The sequence below is a fragment of the Gamsiella multidivaricata genome, assembly GCF_025024155.1.
Source record: "Gamsiella multidivaricata strain RSA 2152 chromosome Unknown BC939scaffold_18, whole genome shotgun sequence".
In the NCBI taxonomy this organism is placed as follows: Eukaryota; Fungi; Mortierellomycota; class Mortierellomycetes; order Mortierellales; family Mortierellaceae; genus Gamsiella; species Gamsiella multidivaricata.
This window is the reverse complement of record NW_026251726.1, coordinates 462,932-479,513: the sequence shown is the minus strand read 5'-3', so window position 1 is coordinate 479,513 and position 16,582 is coordinate 462,932. Positions and strand designations below refer to the sequence as shown.

Below are 16,582 nucleotides of genomic sequence, written 5' to 3'. Positions count from 1 at the left end.
GCGATGTGCTATTTCTTGAGCGAGGTGGATATCGACCAGCGGCTGAATTACCTACTCTAGTGTAAATTTCTGAAATGTGATATAAACCTCTAACATTTTATTCATAATCGAATTACAGTCCAGTAAGCTAGACTATTCTAAAATATACTTATTGTTTTGGAGTCTACTGGTTGTATCGCAGTCCTCTATGCATAGTAGTAAGGTCGATCGAAGACATGGAACCGATGGTTTCGCACTCCCTCTCCGTAGAACATGGATGGATATCGCATGCCCTTGGGTACATGCTGCTCGGGGATTTGCTCGTACGAAACCTGTTTCTTGAACTCTTCAAGCGGTACACGACGATGTTCACCACTTGGGCGTAAGTCCTCCAGGACCTGATACTTGCCAACCTGGATCTCTGTATCCGTAATACCTCCATGTGAGACACGCGCATATCCAATGCGCTTGACACCGCGGAAGGCGAGGTACTCGCACCATCGATCCCAATCCGAGACCTCGATATCGTGCATCCTACCGCCATCCATGAGCAGCTCATAAATCTCCTCACCCTGGCCAGGTTTGGTCACGACATATCCCAAGAACAAGAACGGGTTGTTGGATTCGCGCATGATCCGGCCGAGTTCGGTCGTCTGAAGTTGGCGATCTCGAAGGTCCTCCTCCTGTCCGTTGTGGGAGACAATTACATCGACTTCTTTGCCGTAGACATCCAGCGTGGCATGGATAGCGCAGGCGAGCTCGCCCTTGGGTGAGGGCAAGAGGTGGTGAGTCGACTGTTTGATGGGGAACTTTGACAACATGGTGCATCCCCAGGTGTGTTTCGTGGGTCCGGGACCATAGTCTGCATACATGTTTAGATCCTCAGCCAAGAATTGTGTCAGGTCGCGGTTGCCCATGATCATTCTCTGCAGATCCGACTCCAGCAAGCCCACAACATCCAGCTCTAAATCTCGGATAGCGTCTCGCATGCGCACCTCGCTGTTGTACATGTCGTTGTCGATCGCAAAATGGATAGTCCATATTCCTGCAGTAATCAGTTTGTGCTCTGGGTGGTAGGGCTGAGGGGCTGCGCGTGGGATTCGGCGCAAACAGACAAAGACCGAGGAGAGTACCAAGATCGCTAGCGTGATCTTTGTGTACAGACGGACGATCGAAAATGTGGATCGCTTGCGGGTCCCAGAAATTAGAGGCCATATGGTCGAGTTGGCGTTGCGAATCCCAAACCAGAGACAACCCTGCATGACCAGAAGGACGTAATCTGTGTGCTCCCTCATGATCTCTCCACCGGGCACGAAAGCATAGGCGACGACCCAGACATGTGCTAGTGCCAGGGCATTGTAGACCATCATGGCTAACAAAAACGCACGACCTGGAGGTTGACGGCTCAAAGAGCGGAAGATTGTTGGGAAGAGTGATAGCACAAAGACCGTAAAGACGATCCCACCAAAGAACCCAATATCGCCCTCGATGAAATGCAGGAGCGCCAATCCTGCAGATCCCACACAAAACCATGGAGTTGAAATCACTAATTGACGTTGAGATGATAACATGAGTCCTGCAGTCATAGCAATAATGACCATGAATCCTCCAGCAATAGGCTGAGGGCCCGTATTTGGATATCCGCCCAATGACCAGCGACTGATTGTCGCGGCCTCCGTGTACATAGAATGCAGGCAGAACAGGTATCCCCCGCCACCAATAGCTGCCTTGATCCAGCTCTCGTCCTTCTTGGAGCTCTCGATCGATCTGGCTTCGTGCTCATACGGTTCCTTGCGCACCATGACCTGAATGCTCGCCAGAATACCCAGAATCAATCCCAGTAAGTTCCGTCCTCCGTTGCTCGAGTTCATGATGGGCCAGATCGGGTTATTGGCCCACCAGGCCTGCTTGACAACATTGTGCAAAATCAATCCTAACGCCAAAGCCATCACCCCACGCTCAGCCCTCCCATTCTGATGGCGCTGTCCGAACAATGTTGCACCCCAGGTGAGCATCGAGAGCGAGACACCAGTAGCGACTGCCATGAGACGATAAGCTGAATCAAAAATCGAGTAGGAAAGAACACCAATCAATGAAAGCAGATGGAAGAGCCCCTTGGATCGGTCGATTGTCCTGCGAAGACCGTTGAAGCCCAACAAGCCGGCGGTGACGTTGCAGAACAGGAACAGTTCGTATCCAGAAAGACCCATATGCCAAAGTGGGAAATACCATATCATCAAGGGTAGCGAGGTCAGCATTGACCAAAAGATGAATCCTGCCGAGGTATTGAATAAATCAGAAGGGGATTGTGAGGAAAAGAGTAATCAAAGCAGTTATTTCGAATCTGTCGCGCAAAAATAGGACCATGCAGCATACCGAGATACACATCAGCAGCAAAAGAGAGCGCATCCGCAGGCTTGATCTGACCGAAGGCTGTGTTGGCCTTGCCGCCGCTTTTGCCAAAAGACTTATTTATGCCCCCAAAGGTCCCGCTACTGTTACCACCAAACGTCTTGAGGTCGTTGAAAGCACCGCCAATAGCATCATGACGCCCACTTATGCCCACGTCGACAACACGGAACTCGAAGGCCTCAAAGTCGATAATACAAACAGCATCAAACCCCAGATCCGAGACGATGAGCGACCACTCAAAAAATGCATAGTAGGTGTAAGCTAAGCACAGTACGAGAGGTAATATATCAATAATATGTTCATGTGGCATATCAGGTTTGGATGAAGTACATACCTCCAATAAAATGTCTAGTCAAAACAACTGTCTTTCTTACCTCCAGGGACGTGATGAACGTTATGCTGGATGAAAAAATAGACCATTGGAATGAGCGCCCCAAAGAACGTGTAGGCGAACATGCGGCGATACTTCTGTGCCTGCATGTTCTGAGGTGCGCTCTTGATGGTTCCAATGACGTGAGGCACCGTACAGAGCAGATAGATGATCATCGCAAAGTCATGGATCGCATGGTCGTCCGAGGATGTTACATAGACCCATCCGCCACATGCAACTGTCCTGATTATGTCGTTTGCGAACAGCAACTTTGCGAAACCCGGCGATCCATTTGCGGGAACATTGCGCATGATTAGTAAGTACCAAACGTAGCACAATAATAGCCGAGGACCTACATCGATGTCGATGCAAGCACCCAGGGTGCGGTTAGGATGGCTGGTGTATGCTTATATGACAATGAATGGAATGGGCTGAAGTCCTCTTTCGTTGTACAACAATAATCGCACGTTACGTACCGGATGCGAGGGCTATGAAGATCTGGCAGATGTTTCTCTCAGGATACCAATCCCCTGTTGTTGCACTGACACTTGGGAACCATTCCTATATAATCAAACACGACTTCAGTTTTGCGATCTTTCCAGTGAATTGGGAGCGATGGAACATTTCGAGGCATCACGGCTACTGAAATACATCTTCATCCTCCTTCGCGCGTCCCCACTTACGTCTGGATATCCCGCAACACCGTTGGTGACAATCTTGTAGTAATGGCCATAGCACCCAATTATGAGGGCTAGCAAAAATGCGGCTAAATGATTCCGCGCGTTAAAAAAAAAGAAAGTTTCATTCAAGAGAACGGAATATACTACGAACCGCAGTGGAGTGTTGCTCGAGCGTCAATAGTCCAGAGCGGTCGAGACGAAAATAAGAAGGTGCTTTTGTTTTTTACAAGCTGGAGGACGCACCAGGCTGTGGTTGTTGTTGTCCCATTGCCGTGGGCTGTAGTTCCACAGAAACTGAAATATGGAAATAGCGCCTCCTTCCTTGACATTAAGTTCCTGCATGTGATTTCACTCATTCCACAGAAAAGTGATTCCCTTTGTGATTCGAATGTCCATGCTCACTTACAGGCACCGAAGAGGGTTTGAGCAAGGGGAACTGTAGTCGCTGGAATCTATATTATTATATCAAGAGCAGCCTCGCGTTAAAATACGGATCCTAATTACTCGTAAGAAATATAAAGATTTCCGGATATACGGATATATGCTTACCCTGGAGAGGATGGCGCCCTTCTTGTCTGTCAGGTAGACCATGGAAGATGAGGATGCACAGCCAGCAAGAGCAAAACAGGGAAGGCGAGAGAAGGAGAGCGCGTGGGTTGTGGATGCAGGTAGGAAGGAAGGAAGGAAGGAGGGAAGGAAAGAAAGGTGGATGAGGCGTAAAGAGGATAAGGAATTCGTAGCACCACATCCTGTGGAACAGGGACGCCACCAATCATTTTCAGGCACACAGTCCACAATCTTCGATTCAGGAACAGGACGGGATTCTCCTGTTTGTGCTCGCGTGGTTGGAGCGGTAAAGTACATTTGGTTTTTGTTTATTTTGCCATCTGTCCCTTAACGATGAACAGTGGTGGAATCTGGGTATGATGAATATTAGCCCCATGAATATCCCCCGTGAAACACAGGGAAAAAAAGAGATGGTGTTTTTGACCACGAAGAATTATCGAAAGATGAACAGGATGCAGTGAATAACAACGGAGTACGAGGTGTCAATGAGAAAGAGAAAAGTAGAAAAAAGAAATATTTACATGATGACGCAGGCCTTGCTGTTCTTCTTCTCCTTCTTCGCAGCCTCAGTCTTGGAAGCCGCAGCAGTAGAAGTAGCAGCGACAGCAGGCTTGACCTCCTCAGCAGCTGTGGGCTTGACCTCCTCCTCAGCAACTGTGGGCTTGACCTCCTCCTCAACAACAGCGGGTGCAGGCGTGGCAGTGACCGCTGGGGCGTCCTCCAACTTGACGGCGTCTGCAACCTTAGTCGATGCCTCAGCGACGGCAGTGGTAACATCGGCAACAGCTCCAGTAACCTTCTCTGCAACAGTGTCCTTGACCTCCGTAGCACTTGCAGAAACCTCGGCCACGGTCTCCTCCACGGCCTTTTGAACAGCCTGCTTCTCAGCGGCAGCCTTCTCCTCAACCTCCTTCAAGTTGGCAGCCACAAGAGCAGCCTCGGCGTCGGCATTAGCCTTGAGATCCTCAGCCAGCTTCTGAGCAGCAGCCTTGGCCTCTGCAGCGACACGGGCAGCCTCTTCCTCGACCTGACGCTTCTTCTCCTCAGCAACACGGATAGTCTCCTCCTCGGCAGCCCTCAACTCTGCAGCGGCCTTCTCAGCAGCAACACGAGCGGCCTCCTCAGCAGCGTGCTCTTCCTCGGCGGCTTTCTCCTCGGCAGCCTTGAGCTCGGCAGCAACGCGTGCAGCCTCCTCTTCAACCTTGCGCTTCTCCTCGGCAGCAATACGGGCGGCTTCTTCCTCAGCAGCCTTCAACTCTGCGGCTTCCTTCTCAGCAGCAATACGGGCAGCCTCCTCAGCAGCGTGCTTTTCCTCGGCGGCTTTCTCCTCTGCAGCCTTGAGTTCAGCAGCGACACGGGTTGCCTCTTCCTCAGCCTTGAGTTTAGCCTCAGCCTCAAGACGAGCAGCTTCCTCCTCAGCAACGCGCTTCTCCTCAGAAGCCTTTTCCTCAGCAATACGCTTCTCCTCTGCGACACGAGCAGCCTCCTCCTCAGCAGCAGCCTTGGCTTCCGCCTCCAGATGAGCAGCCTCTTCTGCGGCCTTGCGCTTCTCTTCAGCAACCTTTTCCTCAGCAATGCGGTTCTCCTCAGCAATGCGGTTCTCCTCGGCAATGCGGTTCTCCTCGGCAATGCGGTTTTCCTCAGTGATCTGCTTCTCCTCTGCGGCCTTCTCTTCCGCAGCCTTGGCCTCAGCAGCGACACGTGCCTCCTCCTCCTCAGCGGCGCGCTTCTCCTCAGCCACCTTTTCTTCAGCAATGCGGTTCTCCTCTGCGGCCTTTTCTTCCTGCTCCTTGATCAACTCCTCTGCAACAGCAATGGCGGTTTCCTCGATAGTGGCCTTGGGGATGACGGGGGTTGCCTCTTCCTTGATCCCGTAGGAAGGCACGACGACGGATTGCTCTATAAAAAATAAAAAATAAAAAATAAATACGAGGAAGGTACGAAAGCGAGGTGTGTGAGATATCGAAGAATGTACAACGATCAACCCCAACCGAAACCCAACCCAACCCAGCCAAGGATATTATTATGCAGGATGTTTGTGTGCCATGATCTGCAGGCAATTGAGAGTTGTTCACAGGACAAAAAAGCGAAGCAGTTGAGAGCCATTGGGCGATTTCGATTATGCGTCAATGCTGTCAATGCTGCATTGAATAGCTCTCTCTCTCTCTCTGCAGGTGGTGCCCCCATTCCTCGGGTGCAGAGATAGGACGATAAATGAAATTGAACCAAAAAAAATAATAATAATAATCTTTCAGGTACGGAGATAGGGGATAGTGCCCAATTAACGCAGAGAGGATATGTATGATAAGAGAACAAAACGAAAACGGAAAAAGGAAAGAGCGCCTTACCAATGGTATCAGACATGGTGATAGTGGTGGTAGTGGTGAATGAGTGAATGCGAAATGAGAAGAATCAAAAAGGAATGAAAAAAAAAAAAAAAGAGAGAGAGAGAGAGAGATCAGAAGTGATCAGTTGTTGTTTATTTGGGCCTGAGAGCACACACACACACACGACAATAACCATTTTTATTATCCAAGTGCCGTATTTCGCATGTGCCAATGAAATGGAACGCAGGTCCCTTCCCTCTCCCTCTCTCTCTCTCTGCCCCAGCACCTCGGACAGGCTATCCATCGGATCCCAGTCCGACTTTTTGTTCAGTACGACAGAGTCCCACAGTTCCGCCCTCCCGCCTAGGGTCTAGGCTCAGAATTGCTATTATTACGGCTCGCATGTTTCCATTCAGAATGGTCGGAGCAAATACTGTCTGGATACATTAAGTGATATCATTTCGAGTCTGGCGCCGGACAAGACCTGCCGAACCATCATCAGCCTCTCCTCCTACTTCAGACATGGGGCCTTTGATGACATTCGCCACATTATGATGTCAATGAGAGCGCTCTTTCCGATTCAGTTTCCTTTAATCATGGTCTGATACATTGGGTCAAGAGATTTCTCCATGTCAAAAGAAGGGGAGGACAGTCGTATAGGAACAGATTGCTGGATATGCGTTCATTAGAGCAAAGGAGCATGTCAGGGTCCATTCTTTAGCAAAGGTGACATAGCAAAGAAGCATGATGTTGTCATTGACATTTGAAAACGACGCAGCGCCTCCGCTCTCACTTCTTCTGCATTTACTATTTTTTGCTATGCAATACACGTTGAAAGAAAGCACGCCACTAAGTTAGATTAAAAGATGTTGCCACCATTCTCTCGACTTGGTTTTTATTGGCCAACCCATTCATTCATCCCTTGTTCTGTTCTCAAGCAGATGGTACAGGCACTGTCTTGACCACGCATCCCTCCTTACCACCGTCCACAAACAGCACAAACCGCTTCACACCCGCCAACCCACCATCCTTATCGCTTTTAGCACCCGTACTCGCACCCGTCGACACCGTCGCATAATCGAATCGGCCCACTAGATCAGTGTACCCATCCTTCCAGAACACCGTATCCCTCGGCCCATTCTTCATCTCCGCGTAAACTTTCACATATCCACCACGGATCGCTTCACCCCTACGGCGGTTCTTGTTGTGCCTAACGCGCTTCGCCCGACGAACGTTTCCCTCTCCCTCCTCTTCCTCGCTCAACTCCTCCTCCTTCTCGGCCGCAGACTTCGTCACTACCCTAATCGTGCCAGAAAGCTCCTGCACCTGTACCGAAATCGTCTGCGAGTAGTATGCCTTCCAGGTCTTCGTCGCCGCCGGAGGCACAGTCGTCACCGAGATCATCACGTTCGTGTTCACATATTTGTCCAAAATCGGAACCCTCAACACTCCGACATCCGAAACCGCACGCTCCACCGTATGCTTGTCGACTCCATTGGGCTTCACAAGTCGATAACTTGTCGAATCCGCAGACGACGATGAAGGTGGCGACGGTCGGAACTGAGTTGTAAAAGGGGTGTTATGCTGTAGGTTCTGAAGCCGTGCCTGCATCACTCCATTCGTTCTCCAACCACTACCAGAAGAAGAAGACGCTCCTGCAGCCTGAGACTTGTTCGCCGCAAAGTTGGTCTCGCTCTGGCCTTGATCGCTGAACGTCAGAGGCGAGGCCGAGAACATCGTCTCCGCATCAATCACGTAGTACTCGACCATGACCTCTCCGACTCCACGATGATGGATTACGACTTGACTGTTAGATCCAATCTTGAACTCGACAGTAACAGGCACGGTCTTCTCAGTGTCATCGCCGGTAGAGATCAAAGAAGCCTCCTGGGTCGCGCTTACCATCACAGTGTCATCATCTTCAGCAGAAGCCGGGGTGTCCATCGAGGCTCGCAAAATCTCATCCACGTAAATCTTCATTTCCTTGAACAATCGGTTCCATCGCTGAACTGGGTAGTCCTGATACTTGTCCACAATGACCTGGATTCCTTCTAGATCAAGGTCCGCACCGGTCGTGTCAGTATCCACCTCGACTTCGACGCACAGACTGAGATATGCTCGGAGATAGTCGTATTGGATCTGCTGGAAATTATGTTGGCCTTCCAGCTCGTTCTCGAGATTGCCCTCGGTAACCAAGGCCGATAACTTGACAAAATGGGTCTTGGCCTCGAGAATTCGATCCTGGGCCAGAAGGTAGACGATGAGGATAAGGAGATCATCCACGTCTTGATAAGGTTTTTGACTCAACAGGGTCAAGAACCTCTCGTACTGGGCCTTGAATCGGCCATTAAGAATGGTCGTCTTCTTTGTCGCCTTGTGTGCTGTTTCAAAAGATACCGTTAGTTATCAAGTGCACCCTTAAAAGGTCAGGATATCCTTGCATTTATCATAGCACTAGCTCCTTACCTCGCGCATTGATAAGTGGGAAGTACTCTAGGTAATGGAACGCGTCCTTTACAGACTCGTAGTGGCTCTCCGGTCTACGTGTCAACAAAGCCGACGTAAACCAGTACCCGACTTTTTGCGTAATCTCTTGATTCGCCACGTACTCCCTCACCAGCTGCAGCTGGTACGCCTCATCACCCTTCAGGACCAAACTCACGCTCCAAATGCGGTCATTGTATTCGTGTCGATCCCTTAGCACGCCAGTAACGCGTCTCAAGAATGTCTTGTCGCGATACAACCGCGGGATTAACTGTTCAACCCGCATACCGTCCAAGGGATCAATCGCCAGTTTAGAAAGCACATCCTCTTGACTGCCCCGAGTGAGGACATAGTTCCAAGTGGTGGTGTCGACCGTTTCCTTGGACTGACCGGTGTTAGCTGTGCGAACCTTGAGGACCGACGGTGAAGCAAATGCAACAATGTCCTCATAGTTCGAGACGTGAGCCGGGTAATGCGGAAAATCACCCTCTTCGGGGAAATAAAAGCTATACTCGTACTGGAAGGTCCGGTGCGCTTCCAGCTGAATGTCCTGGCCAGACTCCAGAGGGCTGTGGATAGAGATCGCTCCATAGGGCAGCTGGACTTCAACATGCAGCTTCATAGGGCTTGGTGTTGCGTCTACAGAGTTTACGGAAAATAAAATTGTAAGGAGAGGTAGTCCTTGGCGAGCTGGTTGAGACATATGAGCAGAAATTGCGACACTTACTCATCAGAACGACATGAGCCCCATAAGATATCAGCGGCCTCATCTCAGTGCTAGGCTGGATATATTTCCTCACATTGGTCATCAATTTCGAGTCGTACTCCTTCTGGTCCAGTATTCCAAAGTATTGCTGCGTGATTAGGACCGATCCGGTAATAAGCGTCTCGCTCAGCTCCTAAAGCGTTTTGTCACAGTGTTGAATGCAGTTAGGAATAAAGCATCAAGATAACCAAAAAGTTCAACGTGGAGAACATTATAAGGATAACACATACCTTGGTGGACGAATGGAACACAATCGCAGGCGAGAGCGAAGAGACCGTCAGACTGTGATCAACACTGCGCTTCACAATTGCCTCCTTAGGCTTGAAGGTCACGCCCAGTAGGGCAATTGTTGCCATCGCGGATGTAAACGTCTGTGTATTGACCACAAAGTTCTACGGAGATGGTACGAAGGACACAAAGAATACAGCGTGTTAGTGAGCCATAGCCATATTTTACAAAAGTCTCAACGGGACACGGTATTTCGACGTTACCTGCGACAGGAACGACCCTCCAGAGGACTCATCCCATTCGACAAAGTCCAACCAGAACGCATTTACATCCGTGCTGCTGCTAGTCCCACTCTTATCCTGACGTCCCCAGTAATAGGTCTCGGCCATCTCTTTTGTCAAATCCACGGGCTTGAACTGGCTTTGTAGCTTTTGTTCGGCCTGAATTCTCAACGAGTGGTGTGCAGGGTTTCCAGAGTTGGACTGGCTCTGAGCCGCTGCTCCTGCGCCTCCAAACACAGGTGCTGATGGAGATACGGGTATGTACGGCGGTGAGGTAGGTGAGTACGACGGCGAGGTAGGAGAATACGATACACCATCGTGTAGAGGTGGAGGAGGTGCTGATGCGGCACAGAATAGTGCGCTAGTCATGGGCGCAGCTAGAGCCTGAGGGGCGGGTGGAGCTTGAAAGCCAAAAATTGAACTTGAACCTATTAGATTGAAAGTTGAGCCAAACAGACTGGTATTAGATGCAGCTGCACCATCAACTAAACTGGTATTGGAAGGTGCCGAGTCGCATAAAGCAGTGATAGCCGGACCTAAACCAAAGTCCTCCCTCCCATACCTGGAGCAGCTTGAGTACCAAAACCGCCAAAACCGCCAAAACCGCCACCACCTGGCGCTGATCCAGCCGGCGCTCCAAAGAGACTTGCAGTGGCTACTGTTGAACGTTGAGCGTTCATCACACTGGCCCCTAAAGGGGCACTTTCAACCATCTCAAAGTCTTCAGCCCCCTTGTCTGAACCAGCATCGCCTCCACCTCCTTCAGACCTTGAACCCATGAGGCTGCAAGATATATCATTAGTAGCAAGAAAAGAGCAAAGAGAGTTATTTTTAAGCAACCAAGTAGCGAGGGAGCAGTATCATGAAGATCACTGAATATTAGTAAAAAAAAAAAAAAACTTACTCTACTTCCTTCTCCTTCCGCAAGTCAGGCGAGGAAGGCTTCAATTCCTCGATGGCTCCGGAGTTCATGACGGTCCTGAACAGCTTTACATCACTGGCCACTTTGGTGTTGTGCACTCTGCTTCGAATCCATTGCGCGACCGAGTGCTTGAGTCGAGGGATGCGATGGGCTAGCAGGCACTTTTCCAAACACGACAGAAAGTCAAACTCTTTCAACGCGGTATACTTCTCCAACGATGCTCCGATCAGGTAATCGTCCATAAATGACTTCACCAATTTGTTCTAGAGTAAAGAGGGAAGCAACAATTAGTATAAAATCACCACTGAAAAAAAGAACTGTATTAACGAGCGAGACTGAGCGTTCGTACCTTAATGAAGGGAGCGACGACTTCATCGAAGTAGGGCTTGTCCTTCTTGTACAAGAATAAGTTGAGCTCATGACAATTCCATTTTGAATACTTTTCATCCTTGACTGCCTTCGAGAACCGGTGCCAATCCACAATAAACCCGAACTTTCTCAGGTTCTGTTTGTTTTGTTCCGTTTCCAAGAGTGTCATCATCAGATCATATACCTGGCCCACAGAGTTGATCACACGTACTGCCGATGAAGAGCTCCCACTAGATGCCAAGGTGATACAATGGGGCTCCGTTGAGGCGGCACCAGCGCTGCTGAGCTTGGGGTCCAGATTGATACCGGTCCTCTCACCAATGTAGTGCTTGGTGTGATCCAAAGGACTCCTGAATCGCAGATCCCGCTTTTGTATCGGAGTCTTTACCAAGTCTTGAACCACAAAGAAATCCTGTACAGCCTGAGCACCATCCGTAACGAGAATCTGCAGAAAGCTTCCCTCCTTGATTTCGGTATACGGAACCGTCACGACACTAGTGCTTGGGTCCGGGATTAGATTTGCCAGTACCGCGCTAGGGTTGGCCAGGAAGCTGATCAGCTGAGGTGCTCCATGCGGCAAGAACGAGCGCATGCGGCGAGCACCTCCCTTACCTAGGCCTCGTCCACGATAGGATGAGTTCCCAAACGCAGTAGATTTCCCCCTCACGTTGGCGAGATTTTGATCCGCCATTTCTTGCTCCGCTGCTGTGGTATCTCCAATGCTCTGGTAGGTATTCAAGGCGGTATCAAGAATGGTTGCTAAGCGTTAGCATTTCATTGGCATTGACGCTGCAGCAGCACTTTTTTTTCTTTTTCTTTTTCTTTTTCTCTTTTTCTAAAAGGCGTGGCCTTACCCAAGGGGTCAACAAGACACTCGGCTTAGTCAAAAGGTTTCCAGCCCAATGTTTTGACTGAGCCTTCCTGTTCAGGATGTACTGGTATTCCTCGCCTAGAATCCTGCCTGTTCGATAGGTCGTTGAAGTTCGCTCCGCTTGCTCCTTGCTCCAAAGGCGTTCGAACTCCACGACGGCCATATTTTCGATCATGGGTTTGTTGGGTACGAACTTTGAGGCGATAACACAAACCCTCGTTTCTGGAGTCCAATTATGAACCCTGATATTGATTTTCGGAAGTTGATCACTGTTGTCGACGGTGGTCGGCGACAAGAAGAGAGGGTATTTGGCGCTGTCCAAGATCTCCAGCATAGGATTGGATTCGATATGGAACTTCTCCAGGATGCCCGTTATGTGCTGAGAGGTCTTTGGGTTTGAGATAACCAGATCAATGGATACATCTCCGATCCGCAGGGTGTAGTAGCCCGTGGTCAAGTCTGAGACAGTGAGCATTCCATCCGACAGCTTGATCTTATTCGTAGCATCCTCCAGATAACACCTAATTAAGTTATTGCAGGGCATTAATTCACACACGTTCCTCGGGTGAGAAGGGAAGGTATATAGTAATGACAAGAGTTGCTTACTGATCTGTCCAAGTACCCATGGAACACCTAAAGAGTGACACTGAGCGGATGTAAAATGCGCTCGTTCGGCTACATGGCACGCGCACTGGCTCGCCAGCGATACCATGAATGACATCCGGGTATTTCACTTGAAACTGGAGATCCCAGGAGACATCACTGGTTTTGCAGTCGAAGCTGGTAATCTCCTGCAGATCACCTAAAAGGATAATACCATCTGCATCCGAGCGAAGATATATGTCGAGCGGGTTCGGCCAAATCGGATGATTAAACTCGAACTCCAAGGGAATGTTGGGTCTCTTCTCACCTGTAGTAGCAATCAACAAGAAATAAATAATTTGCTGTGAGTGAGTGCTTCAAGTTGCAACATGGTCTTTGTTCATTCCTACACAGCCGTCATTGTTCTCTACCATTCTTGCCCATGACGAGGATCTCGTAGCCTTTATTGCCATGGTCTGTCTTCCTGAGCACTGTTAAGATCTCTCCATCGATCTGCACATCCTGCTTCTGATTCTTCAGCTGGACGGTCACCACTTGATCTGCGCAGTTTCTACAATATTGGCCACAAGAGTGAGGTAGGAAATGAGTACATTGTTCGCCTTGAATATCACTAACTGGTCTTCCAAATAACCTGCAATTGCTCAAAATATTTTTACTCTTCGATAGAAAAGTCCTTGCTGTCAGACAAGTCCTCGAACTCGCCTGTGGAGAGGACTTTGATCTTGGCTGACAGTGCTAATTTCACCAGACTGAGGTTCTCCGGGACCTGGAATTTGTACTCTGACCAGTCGGCGTCATGGACTTTGAATTCAGGTACCGTGGTGATGCTATCGATGCCATTGGTGTCACTCAACACTACTTCCAGCGAAACTTGCTCCAGCAAGTCCACTGGACAGATCACATCGACACTGTTGATCTTGACAATGGGCTTCAGCAGGATCTTCAATTGTAAAATTGATATGCAAAAGCATTAGTCACTCGCGGTCGAAATTATACATCAAAAAAATCTGTCAAGTATACTTGTACATATCTTTACCTTGGCAATAGATCCAGCCAAGAGAGACTCTTGGTCAACATAATAGGAGAGTGTCATACTATAGGACTCTGCGTGATGAACGAAAGGGCGGCGGTTTGTAAAGTCATTGTGCGTGATGTAAATGTCCTTTCCCGCGTCCGTCGAAGGTTTACGGTATGGAATGACGATGTCTCCATCCTCGTTCGTCTATCAATTGCACGTAGTATATCAGTAGTCAGTGCCACACAGCCCCAGGAAAAACACCGAATTGGGCAACTCGACCTTAATATTTATTCTTCTTACCTGGTAATAAATTCCATTGAGCCAAATACTAACATTTTCAGTGACTTTTTTCATGTTCTCGTCAATGATAGTGAGAATATGCCCAGCAACGCTCTGTCTCTCAATGTAATCAAGATTTCCCTGTAGCAATGGCAATAATACACAGAAGAATGTCCGTAAATACAGCGAACGCTGGTATAATATCAATCAAACTTACACAGAGTCGAGTAGTCTTACCTTGGTGAAATAGGCGGTACTGTTTCCGCCATTGCTGATGACATCCATGACAAACGAGCCTCTACGGTCTGCGAGCTCCGGTAGTTTAATTGTCAGGTCGTGGATCTCGAGGGAAGGATAATCCGATGTCAAAGTGTGCTCCCAGTTCGGCGTCAACCCATCGAGATTCAGGGCTTGACCTACTGGTCCTTCATACTGCTGCAAGTATTCCAATGTCTTGACCTCGAATACGCGCACCAAGATACGCTTGGCATTCTTGACTTTAAGTCTGAATACAACAGGCTCGGAGGGTAGAAATGTCTCAGGGTTGTTTGGTGCAAACTCAATGATGGTTTGTTCCGTCAGCTTGGAGAGGTCATCGTAAAATGGCAGCATGCTCGACCTACAAAGCAGTAAATGTTAACGCTACCCAACTTGGAATATAAGAACATTACGAATCAATTAAGTTTTTTTTTTACCATTTTGCAATATCTTGGTCTCCAGAAGTCAGCATGACCCTGGCCAGCAGAGGATACAGGAAGGAGTTGACCTCAAAAAAGGACTCATAATCTGCAGTGGACTTTTCCTGACGCATGAAATACGAGAGATGTTCCTTCACGACCTCCTCATCGCGCGCCTTTGTCACAGGTTGAACTCGCTAAGAAATAGAGAACAAATAACCAATTTTGATATTAGTATGACCCAGTCGAAATCGGAAAAAAAAGAGAAAAAAAATAAAGAAAGGGAAGAATACTTACGCTTGACCAGAACTCCAAGCGTCGGCTGTTGTTTGTGTCGACAAGCTGATTTTCCTTGGTAGCCCATTTCACCATTTCGTTGTTGTAACTGTTGTGGTTGCGAGGAATACGGATATATCTATGATACAAGTTAACCAATGAAAACATTGGATGTTAGCCTACACTCTTCGGATTACAAACGCATAAGCAACCCATTGATACAACAGTGCTTATACGAGGCCCAGGTTCTTACCCCATGAACTTGTCCTTGTCCATGACTCCTTTTGCAAGATCAAATTCCAAGCTCATCAAGTAGACTGCCATCTTGTACCGATTGAACTTTGGTGCCAGCGTGTCCACAAATTCAACCATCCTCGCCAACCACTCTCCATACACCGCGCCCTGACGGCTTTCCTCCGAGTCCGCAAACACGCGTGGCAGGATGCGTTTCTCGAGCAGGCCCACAAATCCTTCATTCATCATCACACTGGGGACCTGGGTCTTGATCATCTCCAGCTGTGCACTGGTTAAAAACTTGAACTGTCGTACTTCGTGCGTGAAATCCAACTTCCTTTCCTGGTACAACCGCAAGAGCACCTTGACCACCAGCTCGTCGACTCGACTCACGTCGGTCTGACCAACGATAGTAAGGCTTTGAGGGGAACACGTCACCTCCATCATCGCGAATAGCTTCCGTAAATTATCGATAGGCATCACTTGCAGCAGCAGGTTTTCTGCTTTGGGATGGGATAGTACATGAGGCCACGCCAGATAGGGGACACACGTCGATGATGAGAAAGTGGTTAGTTCATCCAAAAGTCGATCTAGAAGGACGCTGGCCTCGATCGCGGAGTTGTCCAATACGGTCGGTAACAAGTCGCAAAGACCCTGTGGGTTCCCTCCCACTGCAGATCCCGATCCCCCTTCCTGTTCCTCATTCTCAGCAGGATTAATGCTGTTCAAGTGCGTCACAGAGTCAGGGTTGAACTTGAGCTGCTCAAGCAGCAACTCTGGCTTGACCGAGTATGCTAGTAATGCGAGCTGCGATCGGAATTGCTTCAGTTCGGGCGTCTTTGGATAATCATCGAGCACTTCTGCTTGACTCAGCAGATTGGTTGCCTCCTCAATTTTCTCGAGCGTGATGGGAGATGACGGGTCCTGCAGTTCCTGAGAGAGCAGGCGCAATCTGAGGAGATAGTATTCAGCTGTGCCTGGGTTGTAGCTCTGGACGAGGTCACGACGCGCCTCGGGGTTGAGGGCGTACTCTTCCAGACATTGCGGGTCGATACCGGCGGCCATTGGTCGTGCTTGCCCAAAGAGAGACATGATGGGTTTCATTGAGCGCTGTAAAAAGAAAAAAAAAAAAAGTAGTATGCGGTAAGAGTACGGAGGATGGGGGTACAAGGTGGGAAAAAAAAAAAAAAATTGAAAATGAGAGGGAGGATGGATGAGGGCCCTTTTTATATCTTTTTT

General features: G+C 49.0%; 3 protein-coding genes across 3 annotated transcripts; all 3 read right to left on the bottom strand.

Moving 5' to 3' along the window:
- Window positions 1–87: 87 nt before the first annotated feature.
- On the bottom strand, window positions 88–4,150 carry BC939DRAFT_445503 (calcofluor white hypersensitive protein). Its single transcript, XM_051554816.1, has 7 exons — window positions 3,991–4,150; window positions 3,848–3,893; window positions 3,445–3,527; window positions 3,238–3,322; window positions 2,766–3,113; window positions 2,356–2,652; window positions 88–2,254 (listed from the first exon to the last, which is right to left on the bottom strand). Exons 1-7 carry the CDS (start codon window positions 4,030–4,032, stop codon window positions 186–188), a joined length of 2,970 nt encoding a protein of 989 aa, XP_051414370.1. The 5' UTR covers window positions 4,033–4,150; the 3' UTR covers window positions 88–185.
- A 19-nt stretch (window positions 4,151–4,169) lies between these two features.
- BC939DRAFT_445498 (uncharacterized protein) lies at window positions 4,170–6,443 on the bottom strand. Its single transcript, XM_051554815.1, has 2 exons — window positions 6,357–6,443; window positions 4,170–5,907 (listed from the first exon to the last, which is right to left on the bottom strand). The coding sequence occupies exons 1-2, from the start codon at window positions 6,370–6,372 to the stop codon at window positions 4,526–4,528; spliced, it is 1,398 nt and encodes a 465-aa protein (XP_051414369.1). The 5' UTR covers window positions 6,373–6,443; the 3' UTR covers window positions 4,170–4,525.
- An 825-nt stretch (window positions 6,444–7,268) lies between these two features.
- BC939DRAFT_527271 (uncharacterized protein) lies at window positions 7,269–16,475 on the bottom strand (the record flags this gene model as incomplete). The annotated part of the gene is made up of 18 exons (XM_051561410.1): window positions 15,363–16,475; window positions 15,131–15,248; window positions 14,852–15,030; window positions 14,394–14,775; window positions 14,178–14,297; window positions 13,896–14,081; window positions 13,516–13,799; window positions 13,270–13,409; window positions 12,863–13,166; window positions 12,240–12,777; window positions 11,366–12,109; window positions 10,999–11,279; window positions 10,657–10,877; window positions 10,077–10,522; window positions 9,816–9,977; window positions 9,547–9,718; window positions 8,802–9,458; window positions 7,269–8,716 (listed from the first exon to the last, which is right to left on the bottom strand). Exons 1-18 carry the CDS (start codon window positions 16,445–16,447, stop codon window positions 7,269–7,271), a joined length of 7,467 nt encoding a protein of 2,488 aa, XP_051414368.1. The 5' UTR covers window positions 16,448–16,475.
- Between the last annotated feature and the right edge of the window lie 107 nt (window positions 16,476–16,582).